We start from the raw sequence: 21099 nt of genomic DNA, 5'->3' as shown, positions 1-21099 counted from the left end.
GAGAGAAAGAAGGAAAAGACAGAGAGAGAAAGGTCAATCTTGGGTGGAAAATCCTGCACACGTTTGGGCTTCCAGTGTGGAGGAGCAGGCAACAGCCCCATGGCGGTCGAGCATCCCAGTCCCTCCACGAGCCAGTCACCCAGCGGGGTTTGCCGGGGGTATCCCAGTCAGGAGAAGCGGTGGAGGTGCCCCCCCTTTCCCCAGGGATCTGGTCCCTTCCCCCGCATCAGCACAAAAAGATGATGGGGGGGAAAAAAAAAAATAAAAATAAAGAGGACTTCATTAAGGCTGCTCCAGCACCAGGGGATCTGCCAAAAACCCCCCAGGCTGGCTCTCCACGAACCCTCCCGACAGCCCCCAAGCCCCCGCACCTCTCTTCTGCCCCGCATCGTCCCGGGACGGGCAGCGCTGCCCACACCCCCCCGGCAGCCACCGGACCGGGAAAACCAGGACGAGCTCAACAAAACACCGACCATCCCTCAGCGATCCGCCAGGGAAAGAACAACCAACCTTGGGATCTCCCTTCCTCTCTGACCGCGACCTCCAGAACCGCTCCAGCAGCATTTAAATAAGATCACCTACCCAGCTAACAAAACTCCCACCTTTTTTTTTTTTTTTTTCAATTTTTTTTTTTTTTCCGCACTAAACAACATTCAAATAAAACATGGCACAGGACGTTATTTTAGAAATATCAAAGCTCAGGGATTTCTCCCTTTCTTGCCCACCCCTACTGCCCCCACCCCCAAATCTCCCCAGCATCAGTCCTTTAGCTTATTTTTTAAAACCATTTTTGTTAGTTTGTTGCAAAAAAATTTAGAATCTTTTTTTTTTTCCCCTCCCATTTTTTGTTATAATTTTTTTTTTCTCTTTAAATTAAAAATTTTGTTTTGTCTTGTGTAAATTGTGCAAATATAGCAGTTAACACTAGTGGCAGAAGGCCAGAGAGAGAGAGAAGGGGGGAAGAGACAGAAAAAGGGAGGAGGAGGAGGAGGAGGAGAAGGAGGAGGAGGAGAGGGGGCAGACAGCTGGGGGGAAAGAGGGGAGAGCAAGTCAAGTACAGTAAAAATAGGAGCCCACCCACCCTCCCTCCACCAAAGTAACAACAACATCCAAACGCCGTCCTAGAAAGCCCCGCGGTCCCGACCCTCCTTCCTTGGGGGCTCCGGGGCTCTGCCCAGGCGAGGGATGCCCAGCGGGTCCATGGGGCAGGCGACCCCCTTCTCCTCTGCCCGGCATCGCCCCTCTGCAAGGTCCCGGCTGCATCCCGCTTGGATCGGGGGGTGGGATGTGTGTGTGTGTGTGTGTGTGTGTGTGTGTGTCAGAGGGTTTTATCGATGTCGCTGCTGTCGTCGGGATTTGTTGGTTTGTTTTGTTTTGTGGTTTTTTTTTGTTCTGCTAAAGCGCGAGGTTTCCTTGTTCGTTCGTGGGAAGCGTGCGGAGGCGTGGTGGCTCCCGCGGGTCCATCCGGCCCCAGCCCCAAAGTCTTCTTCTGCCCGCGCCTGCCGCTGGCCGGCCCCCTCCCTCCTGCCGCCTCCGCTGCCCGGGATGCTGGCACCGCGCCGCCGCCTTCTCAGCTGCTTAAGGCCATTGTGTCGATCGCCTGCTCCAGCTTACTCCTCAGCCGCTGCCGCCGGGCCTGCTCATCCTTCTCCAGCGCGGCTAAAATCTGGGGGAGAGAGGGGAGAAGACAGGGTGAGGAGATGCCCTCCTACCCAAAGCGGCTCCTTGCTGCCCGCGGCCACGCTGGCTCATCGACGGCATCAGGGCACGGGCATGTGGCCCCACGGAAGGCGGTGCACGTTCATTCCCGTCCCTCACAGGGCCAGGAAAGGGCCAAAGGAGGTGCGAGGTGGAGGACACCGCTTGAGTGCTGCCACCCCACAGGTTCTTCCGCAACCCCCAAGGGGCTGCAGTAACACCAGGGACCTGCTTGATAACGAGAAGCCAACGTGCACATGGGGGAACGAAGACAATGAAAAACCATCATCAAGTAGAGGGTGAACTCCAAACGCAAGACAGCACCACCTTCCCATCACATCCATGACTCCGACAAACCCGTAACGTCCTCGGGAAGTGGGGGCTGCATTTCAGAGACCACGATCAAGCCATGAACTGGTCCCATGAGTGTAAAACAACCAAATCCACGAGGCTTCAGCTGCCGCCAGTGGTAAAACCCCCCTGGTCTCTCCCCAAGGTGGACAACTGGGGGGCACTGGGGTGATGGAGGAGGAGACCAGACGGATGCACCAGCAAAGCCTGCCTCGCTGAGAGCCCTCAGTCCCGTGCAAGGGGTGCACCCACAGACACCTGAGGATGACTTTCCTGCCTTGAAATCCTCTTTTTCTAAACAATCCCCTGTCCGTGATGACAGATCTCAGGGTGGAGGGATGGTCCCCTGCCCTGGGCTGGATGCGGCCATGCCCCCAGTGCCGGGAAAGGACTGGCTGCAGTGGGAGGGTGGAGGATGAGGCTCAGAGTGGGGAGAAGGGAGTAATGAACCGTAAAACGAAGGGGCCGTTGCCCTCCCAGCAGCCAGGAGTCTCGTCTCACTAACATCATGCCAGCAGAGCAGAGAAGCTGATTTAAAAAAACAAACCTGACAGAAATCTCATCTCCTCGGGTGAGCTAGTTGAGAGAGCAAATTTTTTGCAATTAAATATCAAGGCATCCGTCAAAGGGGACTTGATTAACCATTTCATTGGCCGCATAATTGGAAACAAACTGTTGTATAATTAATAGACTTACTAGGAGGCAGGCAAAGTCCATCAGGAGCCCTACAGGTAACTTCTTAATGGGGAATCAGTTCCCTTTGATTAAGAGCTGCTGCAGCGCCGGCGGGTTGTGGAGCAGCGTGTGGGGCGTGCTGTGCAGCATCCACCGCGCTGCCACGCAGCAGCCTCCGGCCACCGCCAGCCTCCGGCTCTCCACCAGGCTTTTTGGGACAGGAGCAGGCTGGTCCCTGCTTGCTGGGCCAGTAGGAGATGCTCGATGGGGAATTTATTCCCAAAGGAAGGGGAAATGCTGCATGTTGGCTCCAGAGGAGGGGAAAATTCACCAGCGAGAGTCAGGCACACCTGATTTACCCCGCCTGGCAGCAAGGACTCGGGGCTACAGCTGGACTCGCGAGAGCTCGTAGATTCTGCCACAAAACCTGCCACCGGGGACACCACCCCGCCATCCATCTCCGCAGCCGCTGTTGGCCGTCACACTACACGCGGAATAAAATAGCTATAATAACACTCATGCAGACATCACAACCCCACGTGCCTGAAAGGTGGCTGAGCCGGAACCAAACAGGATTGGGCTGAGAAGTGGAAGAGGAGCCTATTCCCCTCGGCCACCTCCTCCGCCTTTCCTGATAAGACAGCCGTGTATCCGGGGACGCTGAGGTGTCGAAAGATTCACAACCTGCCCCTGCATTTATTTGCTCCTCTTTTATCTCAGCCTTAGGGAAACAATGCAGTCAGAGGAAACCTGTGCCGAGCGTAGCGAGACACCCAGGTTTGTCACCTGCTGGAAGGAGCCAGGACCACTGATTACCAGGATGCAAGTACCCAAATGAAAATTAATTATGATTTTCATTCACAGCCAATGACAGCATATTATTGCACTGAACAACAGGAAAAATTATTCTCTCCCATTTTGCATCAAAGAGGGTGCAATTGGGCTGCATGTAATTGTGCTTAATGAATGAAAACAAACAAAGGGAACAGCTGCGATTTATTAATCCCATTACAAATAATAAAAGAAGTTCCTGAGAGCTGTGAACACACTTGTGATGCTCCGAGAGCAGGCGACAGCAAGACACTCAACAGATGTCAGGCTGCCGTTAGTGGGCAAGAAGAGGACCTGTGCCCCCAAAGAGCAGCTCATAATGCCACACGGTCCCCTCCCTGCTCTCGCCCAGGGCCTGGAGGATTTATTTAAGGCCTGGGGGGACTTTTAGCCTGCAGGAAGTGAGCTGAGGGATGATGGCTGCCCTGCAGCAGATCTAGATTCTCCAGACTGCTCCTCTTCCATTCTCTTGGTAGCCACAGAGCTGTTGCACGAACTGTAAAACCCCAGAAACCCTTCATGGCCAACTCATCACGCAGAGCTATGGAGGCCTCCTGGATGCGCCATCCCAAGTCATCTGGGGAGAGGCACAGAGCTCCCACCGGCATGGTCATCAGCACGTGGCCATCAGCTGCACAGTGACCACCACACGGCACCTTCCCAGGCACCAGGGTTTCCTCCCAGCCCTGTAGGCAAGCCAGGCCCTCCTCCTCCTCACTCCTGCAAAGCGCCCAGATGCACCAGGATTTTGGCCCCCACGGTCCCACTGCTGTCCTTAGACCCAGGGACCAGGTCTGCTACAACCTGCTTATGGACTCCCTAAACTCACATCTCAAAGCGGCACTGGGAGACGCCTCTCAGGATTGCTGCAGGGTACAACGGGGACCGCGCTCCCTCTCCCTGCGGGGTGAGAGGCCGGCTCTCCCGGCTCTCTCCAAGCGAGATGTTCTGGCACTCTGTCATCTAAATAAGCCACCGTTCAAACACAGTCGTCAGTCCGCTTTATTGGGACAATAAAACCTATACTATCGTATTATATGTATAGATCCGTATTTTACTGTAGTTACATATTTTATTGCTTTAATAAAAAGATGCGGGGTGTGGATTTGAGCGGTGCTTTACGAAGTTGATTTGTATAAATTACAACAGAGGGGTTTTTAACCATTCTTACTGATGCTCACAAAGCAAGCACTGAAGAGGCCACCACGTCCTCTAGCATCCCCGGCGAGCAGAGCCAGACGCTGCTGTATAATCACACAGTGCTGGTACCGCCACGGTGCCGGGTCAGTGGCGGGGGACAAGAGAGGCGAGGAGGGGAGCCACACTGAGATAACACCGCAAACTCTGCAGCCCCACAGAGCTCGTGTGTCAGATGCGTAGAAAAATAGGTGTTTCCCAACATTAGTCACTGCGGAAAACATGGGGAACAAAATGCTGCCTACACCAGCACCTGGCTCCACATCTCCCAAACCTTTCCTTCCCCACCGGCTCAAGCACAAGACTACACAGACTACATTACTCCCCCACATTTCATGGGGTGTTTTTCTATAGGAAAAAGAGTGGGACTGAAGAAACGAGGGCAAAGGGACACAGCTCGTAGCCCAGGCTTGACTCCCCATCGCCGCATCTTACCTCGTCCTTGTACTTGGTGATGTAGGAGTAGATCTCGTGCAGCGCGCTCATGCTGTTGAACTGGCTGAGGTGTAACCGTGACTGCTCCGCCAGGTACGCGCTCATGTCCTGGTCACTGATCGCTGGCATTTTAGCTATATCTGCATAATATCTGCAAGAGAGAAACAGAAGAGTGGATCAGAAATAGGGACAGATAGATAGAAGGGGAAGGGTCCCCGCCGCGACGCTTGCTGAGAACAGCCACTGGAGAGGCAAGGTGAAGAACATCTTGCTTCCAAGAGGTGACATACCTCCACCACCCACTGTAACGCCACCGCCCATCAAGAGCTCTCTGAGCACTCCCCAGAGCAGTCAGCATCATTAAGAACATGCTCCCAACGGAGCGGCACTGAGCCCAGCCCAGCCCAGCTCACCGTGCTGGGAAGCCAGGAGCCGCCGCTCTGAAGGATTTCTCACCCTCTCTTAAACCACGTATTTTTCCTCCTTCCCACCCCATTGGCATGTTTTGCCAAGAAACTGCATCCGCCAGAATCCTCCGTGCCTGCAGCAATCCGTAAGGCTTTGCTGCCATTCTCCTAAGGCTGCTGCACCGCTAAAGCCAACCGCGCCTTTTTGCATTCCGTTAAATCCTTGGTGAGTGAACACAAGGCAAGTTCCCATCCAGCCCTTGCAGTGATACACGCCCGCGTGGTTACGTCCTACTCAGCAACAGGCATTCAACACGGCCTGCGGCTGCCGCTGGCCATGCTCAGACGTTATCGCTCGCCGAAAACCTACGAGGAGCTTTCGTTTTCAGCAAAAACTGAGGTTCTGCAGACATGTTTGTGAAATCAAAGGATCCAGGGCAGCAGAGGAGGTAGCTGATGTCTTCGGTCATGCCTGGGCCAAATGACTTGGTGTTTTCCTGCCTTCTTATCCTTGTCTGATGGTTGCCATCAGCAAAATACTACCTTACATTTCCTAGGACACCTTAAGGTTTGCAGTCCCATCCCATAGCCGCCTCACTGATACGCTCAGCAAATACAGGGAAATGCAGACAGAGCTTATATGGTCCAGAACTGCAGTGGGAAAACAGAGTATCTAAATGGATATTCATCAAAACCCAGGGAGATCAAAGCTGCACCATCCCATTACACCAAGCAGACGCACCAGTGAACTGGCTACTGAGGTCCTTTTGGAAAGCAGGGTTGCGTCCACAGGCCTCTATGAAAAAAGAAACCCTACCCACAGCAAACGAGCCCTAGCGGCTCCCACCACCTGGAAACAGAGAGTGCCAGTTTCGCCCAGGTTTGCTTCACTCCTCGTGACTCCTCAAACTACTCAGTGAAGTTTCTGGTCCAGTGATTAGCATCATTAGCATCATCAGCTGAATGCTGAGGTGGAACACGGCTGAAGCACTTGAATAGGAGCAGATGGCAGGAAGACCACTTGAGGAGATGAATATGAGGATCCACTCCATCCCACGGCGCTGAACTCAGCTAGTGATAAAATACTTGGGCAGTTTTAACAAGGAGGCTCATTCACACCCAGAAAGTGATGCGAGAGATTTCCCGTATGCTGCCAACAGAGCAGCAGTCCGAGGTGAGGCATCAAGAGATCTGCTACGCCACTAGAGAGATCACCTCCAGAGTGACGTCTCCTAAAGCTGACATTACTTCTACCTGCGCTGAGGAATATGAGGGACAATACGCCCAACCTTCCCAGTTCCAGCCAGCTTCAGTTAGCAAAGAAAACCCACAGAGATCCTCCTGGCCAGCCTTTAACCCTGTAGGTGAAGGCCCCTGTGAGGCGGGACTCATGGGAGATGAACGTACAGGGAGACCTGATGACGAAGAAAGCTTTTGTGGCTGCCACAAGATGTCCAGGTAACGTGCAGGGGTTTTACGTTCCCAGTTTTCTATCATGACAAAGAAGATGGCAGGAAAACATCATTTTCCAACATAAGCGTGCATGGCTCCTGTGGACCGAGATCCCAGTCACACCTACCATTTCCAGAGGACACCTACAACAGCCGTGACCCCGGCAGCAGTCCCCTCGGGTTTCCCCAGGCTCCCCACCTCCCAGGCCCTTTCCCGTTGCTATTCCTGCCTCAGACTGGCAGGATGCCCTTTTTTCAGCTGGTGCCTGAATCACGGCGACAGACAGACCTGCTGTTGGGACTTAAGCAGTCCCACTCAGCCGCCCACGCATCGCTCCCATCCTGCCTCTGCACAGCTTTGCGACGATAACCGTGCCAACAGCCAGAAATGCCGATTACGTCGTAAATCTCCGCAGCAGACGAAAGGTGGGAGATGCAGTCGCACCCTGCACGGGGCAGCTCTGCCTCTGCTCGGCTGCCTCTGGGACCACACCGGCAGTAAGCGATGGCAGGAACATCTGTCACCGGTGAGATCTCTTGCCTCCCCCCCCGGGACACAGCGTGTCTAGACCAATGTTTCACTCTGGAATGGTTTTATACCTTTTTTACCTCCAGGCACACACAGAGCTGAATATTTTTGTCACAGAGATGGCAAGGTCAGAGAAATTGACTTTATGAAGTTTGTGATGTTCCTACAGGACCCCACTCCAAAGCCCCCTCCAGCCCCCTGCAAAGAAATTTCTCCTGTTACGGTGCAGCTCATCTCTCATCTCAGCCATCACATCTCAGGGGCATCTTTTCTTCTGATCCAAGCCCTGTCTTCCTCAAGGGAAGAAGCTTGTCTTTGTACCTGCCTGCAAAGCACCAGGCATGCCAATGGCGCGACAAAAATAACCGTGTACAAGGGAGTATCCAAAGGATGATTTAGGCTACAAAATCCCACGCTTGCAAACTAGAGAATGTGATGCTTATTGTTGCCCGGGCATCTTTCATTTGGTTCATTCTGTATCTGGTCTAGATGCTGAAAAGAGGAAAGGGCCTTCAGTTTAAAAAAAAAAAAAAGAGCATAATCCATAGCACAGATTACCAGCACCAGGGGAAAGTTACGTGAGCAACCTGCAATCTGCCATTTTTTAAGCTTGATGAAGTCCCACTTTGCCACGCAGCAACATTTTAACAGTAGCTCTATTTGGAGGGCTTTGGAGGACATCTCCCAGGTTTCTCTCCCAAAAGGATAAAGCTAAACACAGCATTATGCCTGAGCGCATCAATTTGCAATCAGTAGCATTCAAACCCTGAACCTTTAACACTGTATTAATTCGGCGGGACAGAAGGATGTCTCTCATCAGCTCACAGTGAACGTGGAGGGTGTCGGAAGGCGTCAGGGGACCTGCTCCTCTCCCTGCTCCCCGGCACAGCGACAGCAGCCCGAGCACTGCCTCAGAGCGCGTGCTCTCATCTCAGGATCCCAGGTGAGACGTACAGACGGATGAGAGACGGGAAATGGTAATTTTCCAACCATTTCAGCAAAACCTGCGTGTATTGTCGTGGTACAAAAAAAGACACTTCTCTAGGCCAAGGCTGACTTCTCACTGCTCTTCGAAAGCAATCGAGGGAGGTGTTAGCAATTCCCTAGCACAGACCAAGTTTTTACAACAGAAAACATCGGACGACCTAAAAGTGGAGGTTGCTTTTAGCACCCCTAAAGCAAGTCATAAACGGCTGCGTCAAACAGTTATTGCAAACTAATTCCAGGACACAATGACGAGAAAGCATCACCTCCCAAACGAGAGGATCACCTTCCACAAGCGTTAATATGATCCCTCTTCAGACAGCTGCCAAGAGGAGTCCTCCCACCAACAACCGAAGTCCCCACGCCCACGTACGTCCACTGTAAGTCCTCCAGGTGACGCAAGGAGCTACTGCCAAGTCTACTCACCTTTCTACCCAGCTCTTGTAGTTGGGGATGTCCTTGGCGTACAGTAGTTTGTTGGAGGGAGAGTCTTTTCCTAGCTTGTGCTCAGAAGTTGAGCAGGAGTCCATGAATGTCTGAGCCACCACGGATAGGCAGGCATCAGTAATACTGTTCTTGTGAATGTCGAACACAAACTGGGGGTTCTTAATCACATTCACCCAAAAACGTAGAGGTAGACTGAGGGAAGAAGGAAAGAGGAGTCAGCATCTGAACCGAGCCCCACACGGCAGCCAGCTCACACGCGTCTCCAGTTGCGGAGGAGGAGGAGCTCCCCATGACCCGGAATTGGGCAGGATGCTTTTCCCAGCGCCCCAGGGATGCAAACAACCTGGGGTAAACGGCTGTTCTCCTCTGCCCACCCCCACCGGGCCGCAGCTCTCCGTGGAGAAACTCCTCAGCCCTGCCAACATCTCTAAAGGTAAACAGGGGCGGCGCAGGTCTGCGGTTTCTCCAAGGATCCGCTCGTACTGAAGAGCCCTTGCTAAGCCCATGGGTCAAAGCAGGCACAGTCCCATTCTCTCGCATCAAAAAGCCCGTCTACGGTGCCGTGTGGCATTTCACACATCTACCGTGGAGGAGGAGGGGGTTAACTGCACTCCTCAAGGGACTCATTAGCACATTTAACGCCAGAGAAGAATTTAGGCAGCCTGGGATGCTGGAAATGAAGCTCTCAGCCGTAGAGACAGCGGGTCTCCTGGCCAGCCACCGACTGGATGTTTACTGCATATTGACACACGTGCTGCTCTCCATGGCTCCATTTCCCAATCCTGCTGCCCCTCTCCTCTCCCGGGAGCACCTCAAGGTCTCCCCCCATCAGAAAGCCTCTCCGCTCTGTCATCCCTCAGCACCAACACCCAGCAAATGCTTTTATCTTAAACAAAACACACTTCGTTCCCCAGGACTTTCCTAATGAGGGTACCGGGTGCATGTACATATTTCATTTGTGAAGGGAATGGCCTCAAGAAATTAGCTCCACACATCGAATTAGCGCCCAGAGATAAGCACAGGCATTAGTATGCAGGAGCCTGCGTGCCCAGCCCCTGCGGAGCAGGGCTTTTTTTTTTTTCTTTCCTTGCCTTTCGCTCCTTCTTTTAATATAGAAAGCCGAGTTATAAATCAGTTCCAAGCACTTCCGCGCTCTCACATCTCCATTTAAAAATGTTTCTTTTCCTGCCCTGCTAATTGCCAACAGTTACTGAACTATACAAAAGCAATTTGGCTGCCATTTAACAAATGCCAGACACGGGAATGTACGTACCCGTCTCCAGTAACGGCAACATCAGAGAGATGAAATCAGTGAGGCAGCAGCAAAGAAAAATGCCGAGGGGGGGCCGCGGAGCAGGAGCCAACGCCTGCTCGAGCCCTGGCCCGAGCACGGCACCCACGGAGGCTTCATCAGCCGCTCCGCCCCGCTTTTCAGGGAGTGATTAGCGGAGCCGATGGGTTGGCTCTGCGGGAGAGCTTATGGAGGGCGCACACGCAGCTTTACGCTGACTTTGCCAGGGCACGCTCGGCTGAGCGACGGGAGGGAGCGTGGAAACACCTTTAGGACAGTCGAGACAAGAATTGGGGCTGGTGTTCTCCGGAGGAGCCCGGAGGATGGAGGAGCCCGTCAGCGTTTGCTCAAGGTGAGATGGGAACAGAACTGCTGAAGTCCTCGGCTGACTCCAGCCATCAGGCAGAGTGTGGTGCCCGGGATTTGGGGATGGAAGGGCTGAGGGAGCCCTGCATTCCTGGGATTTTTTTCTGCTGCAGGAAGGCATGCAAGGGATTTACCCACACCCGAAATACAGAGATATGGGCCTCTCTTGTCCTGGATCATTTCCAGGGACATATTTCTGCTCCGGTGGGAGGGGCAGGAAGTATCATTAGCTGCGATATCGTTAGCCCCCCCCTTCTCCGACCCACTGCCCCTCTCCATTACCAGTTACTCTTCCAGGTGTGCCTGACATCGTAGTCGTTGATCTGATGCTTATCAGCTTGTTCATCCAGGAAATCAAACATGTATTTGATGGCGAGGGGCAGCGCGCTCCCACGATGTGCTGTGCTGAAGATGGTCTCAAACAGGTCATCCACGAACTTCTGCAGGGTGCCCTGAGGAGGAGAAAGAGAGAGGGGTGGCTCAGCAATGCCCAGCCCCGGCAGAGGAATGAGCCTTTAACTAAAGGTTGTCCTTTAAACCAATTTCATTTGTATTCCTACCACCTGGAAAAGAAGCACAGTACAGTATGTGTAACTTTACTGGTTCTCAGTGGTTTACACTGGGAAACAGACACAGCAGTGGTTATCTCCTTCGCTGCACGATCCAGCATGCTAAAAGCATACACATAAAAATACCACATAGACCAAAACCCAAGCAGACCTACATCATATCACAGTCTTGTTTGGGCCCCATTAAGATACCCAAGACCTGATGACAAACATCCCTGAACAAGCCCTCGTCCCACGTCGGACGGGGGGAGCCAAGTCACGGGGGAGATGGCTGAGCCCAGACTCTGCAACCCTGAGCCAGCGCCCACAGCACAGCCCTCGGCTCCTCTCTGGGGACATCTCAGACACGCAGCACCCGCTCAGCACTACAGAAGGCTTTGTATGTGCTGAGGGAAGGGGAACCTGCTGAGATGCCAAATGCCCCCGGTAATTACCCTTCCCACATCACTGATTTTGCAGCTTTATCCCAGACACCAAAGGGGATGAGGTGCCTGCCCCAGGGCATCTCCGCTTTGCAGTCCAGCAGCTGCTCAAGGATACAGGGAACAGTAAAAACGACAAAGGGTGCAAAAAAAAAGCAAATAGGAAAATCCACTCAAGGGATATTCGCTGAGGGTTTTGATACACAAAAACGCCACCTGCATCTCAGGAAAGCCCAAAGACGAAGAGAGTAGTTCCTCCTGGGCTGATGCAGAAGGCTCTTGAAAAAGCAGTGTTTACAACTTCTGGACATCGCGAATCGCTACCCGTCCCCATCCAGATCTGAAAAGCCAGGTGGCCGCTCTGTGTCTCCATGCCATACCTTGGTGGCTAGCAGGCGGGTCAGGTAGATTTCGGAGACCATCTTGCTGCCCCGGTCACCCTCCCGCTGGTCCATGTGGTCATGGTTTTTCACCAGGTGCCAGAGCTTGGTGCCGCTCTCCAGGTCCGGGGTGATCATGGGGGTGCGTGAGCGCAGGCTGTCAGGGCTGCTGGCTGTCCGCAGCATGCTCTCTGCAAGCACCAAGCACAAGGGGACACTCGTACCCTGCCCGCCTCCACCGTGCCACCAGCTGCTCCATCCCCCTTCCCTCCACTGTGATTTCAGGGTGCATCACAGCTGTTAAACAGGAGCTTTGGGATCCAGCCTCTGCAGTCACCATGGATTGAGAGCTCTTCTGGGACTGTCCTCACAGCTTCCCAGGCCATGTGCAATCCTGGCCGATGTACAGGGGCCAGGACGATCATGGAAGGGTTTCTGCAGAGGCCTGTCCTACTCCCAGCACACAGGTACCAGGATCACAGATGCCTCCTGTGTTGGTCTGAGCTGACCACACTATTCCCTTCCAAACCAAGGCTGAACCACACTTGCCAGCACGTGCGCTGGAGTCCTCAACTCTGCTCATTTAAGTGCAAAGTGCCTCTGTGCCTATTTTAATTAGATTTCAAGGGAATAAAAGGGAGGGGATCCCTTAGCAGCAGCCATCTGACACGTATCTTTCTCCCCTGAGTCTGACATGTTGCAAAAAGAGATGGCTCTGGGGACATCTGCTCCCTCTCTGACACCAGAACAAATAGCGTGCTGCAGGAGACCCAGGGGCTCGGAGGACTTTGTTCACATGAGCCACAGTTACAATCACCTGCCCCATGCCTTGGTCTGCAAGCCCAGCCCGGTGCTGCCTCCCCCGCCAGCACAGCGGAGGACGCCCCTGCATGCTCACCGTATCTGCTGAGGGACTTGGTGAAGGTGGAGGAGTTGGAGATGTTGTACGCCGAGTTCTGCTTGGGCACCAGGGCTACTGAGGAGCCGTCCGTCACCTGGGGGCAGAGATGGCATGAGGAGGCTGTGGCACCAGAGAGGCACAGGAGGGAACAGCCCCGCAGCAGGGAGAAACCAGCCCAAGAGGGATGAAGCTACACTGCACCCCACCCCAGGGGATCCATCTCCTGCAAAGGAGACCTATGGATCTACCCCTGAGACAGACTGGGGGCAAGGGTCAGAACAGGAACACACCAGAAACCTTGACAAGAAAATGGTAAAGTAAGGTCAGAGCGGGAAACAGCCTCTATGAGCCCTGAAGATGCCCCGTTTAGTGCTTCCTTGAACAGAAGGACCATAAACATGGGGACCACGCAGGAAAGTGGCTGCAGACCTCCTGGCTACGCACCTGCATGAGCAGCACGGTCTGGAGAGCCAAGCCAAGGCTCTGACCAAGCTGAGCAGGGAGAAGAGATGCTCAAGCTCAAAGCAGCTGGTGACTGTTCAGTGCTCTCCACCACGGACAGCCTTACCTGGTAGTGGGCCAGGGTGTTTAGCCTCTTCCAGTCATTGTCGATCTTTGTGGTGACATCTTCGTCCTGCAGTATGATCCGGGCCATCCTGCCCTGCCGCCACTCTGTCCCCATGAGGGAGAAGGGCCCGCGGTTAGTGGGGGTCTTGGAGCACAAAGCCAAGGCAAGGGTAGGAGCACAATCTGCGTATCAACAGAAGAACCCTCCCACCACTTTTTGAATCCCAGGACTAACGACTGTCAATAGGACGCTGGACAAAAACTGTTTCTAAGTACTCAAGGAAAGACAGGCTCAATTTGACCTCGGCGACCATTTCCTTTGCTTCTCTCCTCTTCATTCTCCTACGCCTCCTTTAAGAACAGGACTATTAACACTGTTCTCAACTATTGCTGGCCTCCTTGGATCTCAGCCACCTCAAGCCTGCAATCCAGACCACAGCCAGAGACGAGGAGGTTCCTTTCCCCATCCTCTCTACTGGCAGAACCCACAATTTCATGCCAGGGGTCGCCACACAGTCAGTGCCACCAGCACCGCAAAAGTAGACTGGACAAGCACAAACGTTCTGCTCCTGCCAGGACCTCTCTCCTGTAGAAGATACAGATTTTCCTGCCTTGAACATTTTTTTTGGCACTTCTGCTCTTGTTTACATCCCTGCTCCCCACAGGGAAGTGCTTCGCCTCTCTCTTACCCAGATCCATGTCTCCGGCTTTGGGTCGCTGGGAATAGGGCACCCCCTTGTAGACAGCATCCAGCAGCTTCTCTTTCACCTGCGTGATGGTGTCGCAGTTCAGCACCTTGACGGGGATCTCTGGGGCGTTCTCGTTCTCAGGGTTCACGCAGTTGAGGGTCTGAGCAGCGCAGGGGGGCAGAAAGACTCTCGTGAGAGGATGTGACACACTGGCTGCAAAGGCAGGTCCAATGACATGGGGCTACAGCTGTCTACAGGCCATGTCTTCTCACCTCCTGGTCGGCTGCAGGGGTGCAGCCACATGGCATGTTCCTGCTCTCTCTTTCTCCCTACCTCTCTCCCCCAGTACCCAAATCTCCAGTCTGTTCCCAGAAAGGCAGCACGGTGCCAGTGAAGGAATCCTGGGCCAGCAAACCATGCCCAGCTCACAAACATCTGTCTAGCCTGAGTGACGCCTGTGCACACTCCACTGCCCTCCCAAGCCCACCCCAGTGGAGATGGAGGTGGTGAAGCACCAGCTGCAGGCTCGGTCAGGGGAAGGGCCTGGCTTATCATCCAGCTGGACAGAGGAGATGGTTCATACGGAGGAAGAGTAGTATCTCTCCATCTCCTCAAGGCTCTAACTTTGATCCCCACCCCACATAAGCCACTGGCTCCTCCAGGTAGCACACATTCAACAGCATCTCTGTCCCTCTATCTGTCAGGGACATGGCGTTTGTTGGGAGAGGGGCAGAGCGGGATTCAGTTCATGCCTGGCTTTCGCAGCTCCGTGGCAAGGCCAAACCTTGCCACGCAAAGGCCCCGAATCTGGCCCTAGCTGAGATGGGTGCCACACGGACAGGCTAAGAGGCACCCTAGGGACACTGGAGAGAAGAACAAGAAACAAACCACTCTCTGCACCACACTTTGGGTGCCTCCAAGATCTTGTTAAATAGCTGGACAAGCTAGCACCAGTACCAGCGAGGCTCCTGCTTGCACTAACCAGCATTTTGTAGTCAATCTGCTGGCGGATAAGCTTGTCCTCACTGAGGGAGTAGCGAGCCTCTCCTGTGATGGCGTCAATGGGTCCCTTCTCCATCTGCTGCTTGATGGCGCAGTAGAGCATGAAGAGCGGTTCCCCGGCACACTCCTGTGGGACAGGGGATGGAGGAGAAGGAGAAAGAGGGGTGAGAAGGTGCCGGGCACCACCTTTGCCTTTCAAGAACCACCAGCATGTCAGGAGCCTGCTGTGTCCCCGCAGCACTGAGCCCCACACGTGGCTTTATAAAGAGTCTCCAGCCCTTGCTCAAGACAGCAAGGAAGGGGGCACATGGTAAAATTCATCCCATGGAGGAACACATTCTTTCCATTCAAGGCTGCTGGAGGTTGCTCCCTGTTTATCAACCCCCAGGCTCAGCTTCCCAGAGCTTCCAGACACTCCCCGGTGACTTCTGCTCGTTCTACAGGCCAAAACTGAGCTAAAAAGGTAAAATTCAGGGCTCGCGCAGAGCAGGTTGGGTCTGGGGACTTTGTGCATGGGATATGGCCGATCTTTTCAGCTGGCCCAGCCAAGAGAAGCACCTGAGGACTGGCAAGGGCATGCTGCAGTGGGATAGCCTGGTGGTTCTTGCCCAGGAATCACAAAGCAGTTCTGGTATCTGCCAGAAGCCCAATCTCACGTGAGAAAAGGTCAAAGGAAATTTCTCCATATGATAGCTGGGCACAGCCAGACAGATCCACTGGGAAGGGAAAGCAAGAGAGCATCAAGGGAGGAAGGGAGAGGGAAACTGGACCAGACACTTCCCCCAAAGATGCTGGAAGTGCAGCGACCCAGGAACAGCAAAGGACCCGCTGAGGCTGGAGACACCAACCAGCCTGGAGGCATGAGTTGGCACAGGAGGGCTGGAAATGGACACCCCTTTATCACTCAGGGCCCAAATCTCTCCCCTGAGCTGCATCCCAATGAGTCCTTCCAGATGCAGGCATTAGCCCTAAGGGGAAAAAGGCTACGATGGGAGCAGAGGACAGGGAGAAGTCCCAGCAGATTTTACCCCACCAGTCCTCACCCCTCCCTCCCTCCCAACCTCACAAATAAATTGTACTTTGGTGCAAAGTGCGGCTGCTCTCCCTGTCACCATATGCTGTTAGCATCTCGTTAGCATCTGCGGTAATTAAAGAGACAGCTGCTAACGAGCAGGAACAGGCATACATCATCCCCAGACCTTCCGACAACACGCCTGTCTTTGAAATTATGTTTCATTTGCAAACTTGGCTTCATTAAGTCAGCTTAGAAAAGTGAGAGACCCACGGTGGGTGCTAGGCTGCGCGTTACCGGCTGCCCGGCAAGGCGGGAGCGCCCGGCTGGCCGCAAAGCGGTGAGCCCCCAGGCAACCCCACGGCGCCCAAACCCACCCCTCCAGCTGCGGCAGAAAGACCGGGAGTTGCTTCTTTCCGTGGCTCGTAAAATCTCCTTGTAAAACTTCCGAGTCTGCGGAAGTGGCGTGGATGGAGGACAGCTTGGAGCGAGACTCCTGCTCACATCTGGCATGGCTGCTCCCGTCTCAGACCACAGATCTCCCTCTGAGCCGTCGGGCACCCCAATGTCAAACAAAACAGCCCCTCTGCCCTGTCCCCCTGACTCTGTGCGTCCTCCATGTTACAGCTTGGCTTCCCCACCTGTCCTAAACACGAGTCCTACCCCTAAAATCCAAAACCGCACTCCTGACCTCGCTGTCCCCACTGGCTCTTGAGGACCTGGGCCAAGATGCTGCCACGAGTCACGGCTCACTGAGCCACAACAGATGAGGATGGTTTGGGGCTCGTCCCTGACAGAAACCACCAAAATGACCAGGGACCACAGAAAACGTCGCCAGGCAGTTCCCCCGAGATGGTCTCCATCAGGTGAGATACAGGCGGGGACCGCTGAGATGGGGACGGGTGGCCCGGCAGGTTGATGGAGGGCAGCCTGCCCCCCAAAACGCAGCCATGCCCACGCTGCCAGCCCTGATGCAGTTTGCTCACTGCTGGGGGCCTGAGCAAAGCGGGGTTTGGGGGGGCTCTCCATGCGAGCCCATCTGGAGGGGGACTGGAAACACCCCCAGGCATGGCACATCCACGCCTGCCTCGGTACACGGGGAGCAGACTGAGGCGAGCCAGCTAACGCTCAAACTGTCTTATTGACTAGATCTAGCTCATCAGGCACCTAATATCGTGCATTTTTCAGCGCTTGTCTCGATTTATCCCTCTCCCTTTCCCCAGGGTGTCTCATTAAGTGTCTGATAAATGCTACTACAGGGTCCCCGTGAAAGCGGCAGCCCCTGCTGGCTCCCCACACTGCTGGCCTTGGGCAGGGGTGGCTGTTCTGTCCCTGTCCCTCGCCCCAGCACATCGCGGCCGCTCGATGCCGAGCACCCAGCCCTGCTCCGGGCAGGTTTGCCGAGAGCCGATCTGGCAGCTGGGCACACGTCCGCCTGCCTCATTTACATGCACAATTACCGCGGTTTGGTGCAAGGCATGTGTTTCCCTGCTGGCAAACTGTCTGCTGTGATACCCCTCCATCTACTCCACCGGGTTTCTCCTGCTTTTGATGCCACCTGTGATCCTTACTGCCAGGAGACAGGCAGAACCGGCCCTGTGGGTCTTCTCTGGTGGGGCTGACCCAGGAGAGGCCATAAGCGCATCCTCAAGCCTTCCTGTAACTCAAGTGACCCATGTGATGGAGTTTCAACCACTTCCCCAGGGAGATGATCCTCTGCGTAACAATCTCACAGCCAGCGGGTTTATCCAAGCCCTCCAACATATGTTCCTCCTGTAATAGTGCATCTAGATCAGACTTCTCTCTCCTGCTGCTACCACCCAGAGACTGGAGGTGATTTCCCCTGCCAAAGCCATGGCTTAGCAAAGGACTTTATAAAAAGGCATTGCCCTGGTCCCAGGGCACATGGAATGGTCCAAAGCAGCTTCTGAAGGAGGTGAACGTGCCCCGTGACCTGCCCACAGGGCTCAGCCCAGGCAGGGACAGGCCAAGGGCATCAGGTCTCGCACATGAATGTAACGTCCCCAAACGCCACTGTGGGCATTCAAAGGCTGTGTGCCGCGCTTTGCTCAGCCCTGAAGGAGTTTATCCACACCAAGAGCTACTTCTGCTTGTCCCATCGACCCCGCAGAGCCCGAAGAGCCATCTGCCAGTGTCCTACCTAATCCCACCGAGTACATCCTACATGATCCCACCGGGCACTGCCGCTGCAGGGGCAAAGGGTGACCCCGCTGAGCAAAGCCCCGGCCCAAAGAGGTGTCGGGAGGTTTGACATCTGCCCATGAACAGCACAGCTTTCCTCCTCTCCCACCCCTGGAAAGCAATCTCCACCACACGCCACAGCTAGATTTTTATAGATACAGGCTATCCCTCGACAGAGGCAAAAAGCCAAGTGCGTGTAAGTGATATTATAAATCACCTCTCGTTGACGATCACTTGAGTTCTGCACAGACTCCTGCTCGCTCTCATCTCTTGGCTGGAAATGGTTCAAACCCTCTTTATCTTAATGAGGGATGAAATCCCACAAAAACGGCTGCGTGCCACCCAGCCTCGCTGCGCTGATGCCAGGCAGGATCCCAAGAAACGGCTCTGCTGACTGACAAACCAGCGGCAGGACCGCAGGCGCCGTTCACCCCACCGGTGTCAGCCCGAAGCAGCAGCAGGACCGAGCCGGGGGTCCAGGGGCTGGAGCTGCAGCTGTGTAACCCGCATGGCTGCTGGGGCGGCTCTAGCAGGTGGAAGCACCGGTGCTGATGGAATAAATGTTCTTGATACGGGTGGGATGAACCAGTGGTAAAAACAGCTCTTACGCTTTGGCATCCTGCTGTGCTACCCCGATAAAATTAGGAAAAAGGCAAATTCAAGCTACCAGGCGCTGCACCCTTGTGCAGTGGAGAGAGCTGTGTCCCCGGCTGCCAAGAGGCCCCACAGGGCGTCCATCCCCACCGGGGCACCTTCTGGAGGGGAAGCAGCAGCAGAAGTGGAGACACCTGGGGAAAACGATTCCCCTACCACAGAGCATCAGTGTCAAAGAGACGAAGGAATAGCAGTGCCCTTTCATGAAGAGTGCGGCACATCGAACTACAGCTCAAACAGGCAGAAATATCTTCCGATCACAGTCATGTCTACAGCAAAGACCAGCTCCAGGGGCTTCTTCCTCCCAAGTTACACAAGCAGAGGCAAGGAGGGAGGAATAGGGACCACTCCAAAGGGATTCAAGACTCAGCTGAGTTGCTTCAGATTGATCTTTTCTCCAGGCATCGTTCTTCAGAAGATCTCAAACCCACTATGCAATAAGCAATCCTGGTCTGGATTTCATTTTTCATTCTCAGCTATTTCCCCAAAAGGAGACCCAGAGTCACTAATCACATCTCAGAAACACAGGATGGGAACAGAGGTCTGGGAAGCGATCTCTGCTCCGGGAGGGAGCGGCAGCACTGAGGAGCACGTCAGCCCAGGCTCTGGGTACCACACTGCCCATGCCATCGAGGCAGGAACCACCTCCCTGCCCGCACGGGGTTGCCATCCCTTCCCAAACTCACCTTCAGAAACTTGTACAGCAGAAACGTGAACCAATTCGTCAGCATCTTCTCTGCCACCGACTCCGTTCTGTAGGGAAGACAGAGAGCAAAGCTGTCAGCAGAGGATATTAAGGGTCTCTGATCTCACCCGTTGCCACCTCAGCCTCGGACTGTGGCTCAATTATTTTTGGCTTTCAAAGGTCATACGTGGAAAGGCAGGAGTCTCGAAGCAAAGGGGCACAAGCAGACAGCAAAAGCCGTAGTGGAAAGCCTGCCCATCCAGAAGGCTGAGCTACAGCAGCCACCCAGGAGGGAGAAGCAAATTGGTCTCCATCGTATTCGGAGAGCCAAGCATGACCTTGTCCCATGGGGAGGCTCGCCCAGGGGATGACCAGCTTTCTGCATCTCCCTGGTACCTTCTACTTCAGTGAAGTTTGTTTCTTCCATCGTGTCCCACTGGAACCAGGCAGCTCCCTCCACAGGAGGATTGTATGAGACACCTAAGCTAGGGAAATGTCACCAAACCTACCTCAAGCTCCCCAGTTAAAGCAAAACTTGAAGGGAAGAGCTAAGGTTGCAAGGCAAAGTCAGATCCTGACCCGCATTCCCATGACAGGAGCGCCTCCTCCCACATCACCCTGTGCCTGATGTAGCTGGAAGCCCCTTTCACCACCTGGGACCTGCTGCTGACTTCTGCTCCTGCAACGCACTCAATGTCGCTATTGCCCTGACACAGGCTCACCACTACTGGGTCACATGGGACTTCCCTGCAACCCCCAAAGTAGCCCTTAATCTCTACAGCCTGAAAGCCCAGGACCCACAGTGGAGTAAGAGGACAATCATCACCAATACCAGAGGGATAAAGACTTTTCCCCAGCAGCCTGTGCAAGGTCTGCTCAGAAGAACTGCTGGAGGAGAGAGAGGACATCTGGTTCTTGGCACTGAGCGGTGGTGATGGAGAAGCTTTAGGAGGCCACACTCTGCACCCTCGCTTCTCTACATGCCTCCACCCTTGGGCCTGGATCTGGTTGGCTCTCGGCAGGGATGGAGAGCCCTGCAACATAAAGAGATGGCACCGGTCCACCGGCACACGGCCTTGGTTAAAGCCACTGCTGGATTTAGGTCTGCAAGACTTTGATCCCAATATGGTTTTGGTCAAACTTATCCTCAGTACTAATTCAGCTGAAAACAAGGAGATTAAAGGAGGAAGGAGTAAGAGCAGTGGTTGGAAGCTTAAGCTGTTTCCCATGTACCTTTGGAGCACTGTGCAAAGACACTGTGCCAGGCTTGGGATTTAACCCTTCCCTGCCAGCATGGTGGAAATCCCGGGTCTCTGTGTGTCTCCTCGGAGTGGGGTGGTGATGTAGGAGTTTG

The 21099-nt window shown here is 54.2% G+C and overlaps 1 protein-coding gene across 1 annotated transcript in view; it reads right to left on the bottom strand.

The window, feature by feature from the left end:
* Positions 1-637: 637 nt before the first annotated feature.
* The window catches only part of PLXNA1 (plexin A1), a 120856-nt gene continuing 100394 nt past the window's right edge, over positions 638-21099 (bottom strand). Inside the window, exons 23-32 of the mRNA XM_074602299.1 lie at positions 19747-19813; positions 15173-15319; positions 14191-14350; positions 13503-13606; positions 12932-13028; positions 12034-12224; positions 10945-11114; positions 8985-9197; positions 5188-5338; positions 638-1666 (exon numbers count right to left, since the gene is read on the bottom strand). Of these exons, the coding sequence (XP_074458400.1) occupies positions 1571-1666; positions 5188-5338; positions 8985-9197; positions 10945-11114; positions 12034-12224; positions 12932-13028; positions 13503-13606; positions 14191-14350; positions 15173-15319; positions 19747-19813 (1396 nt within the window). The 3' untranslated portion in view covers positions 638-1570. The remainder of the gene's footprint in view (positions 1667-5187; positions 5339-8984; positions 9198-10944; positions 11115-12033; positions 12225-12931; positions 13029-13502; positions 13607-14190; positions 14351-15172; positions 15320-19746; positions 19814-21099) is intronic.

Source organism: Larus michahellis, chromosome 10 (genome assembly GCF_964199755.1).
Source record: "Larus michahellis chromosome 10, bLarMic1.1, whole genome shotgun sequence".
Taxonomy (NCBI): Eukaryota; Metazoa; Chordata; class Aves; order Charadriiformes; family Laridae; genus Larus; species Larus michahellis.
Note: the sequence above shows the minus strand (reverse complement) of the source record. Positions and strands in the feature narration are given on the sequence as shown.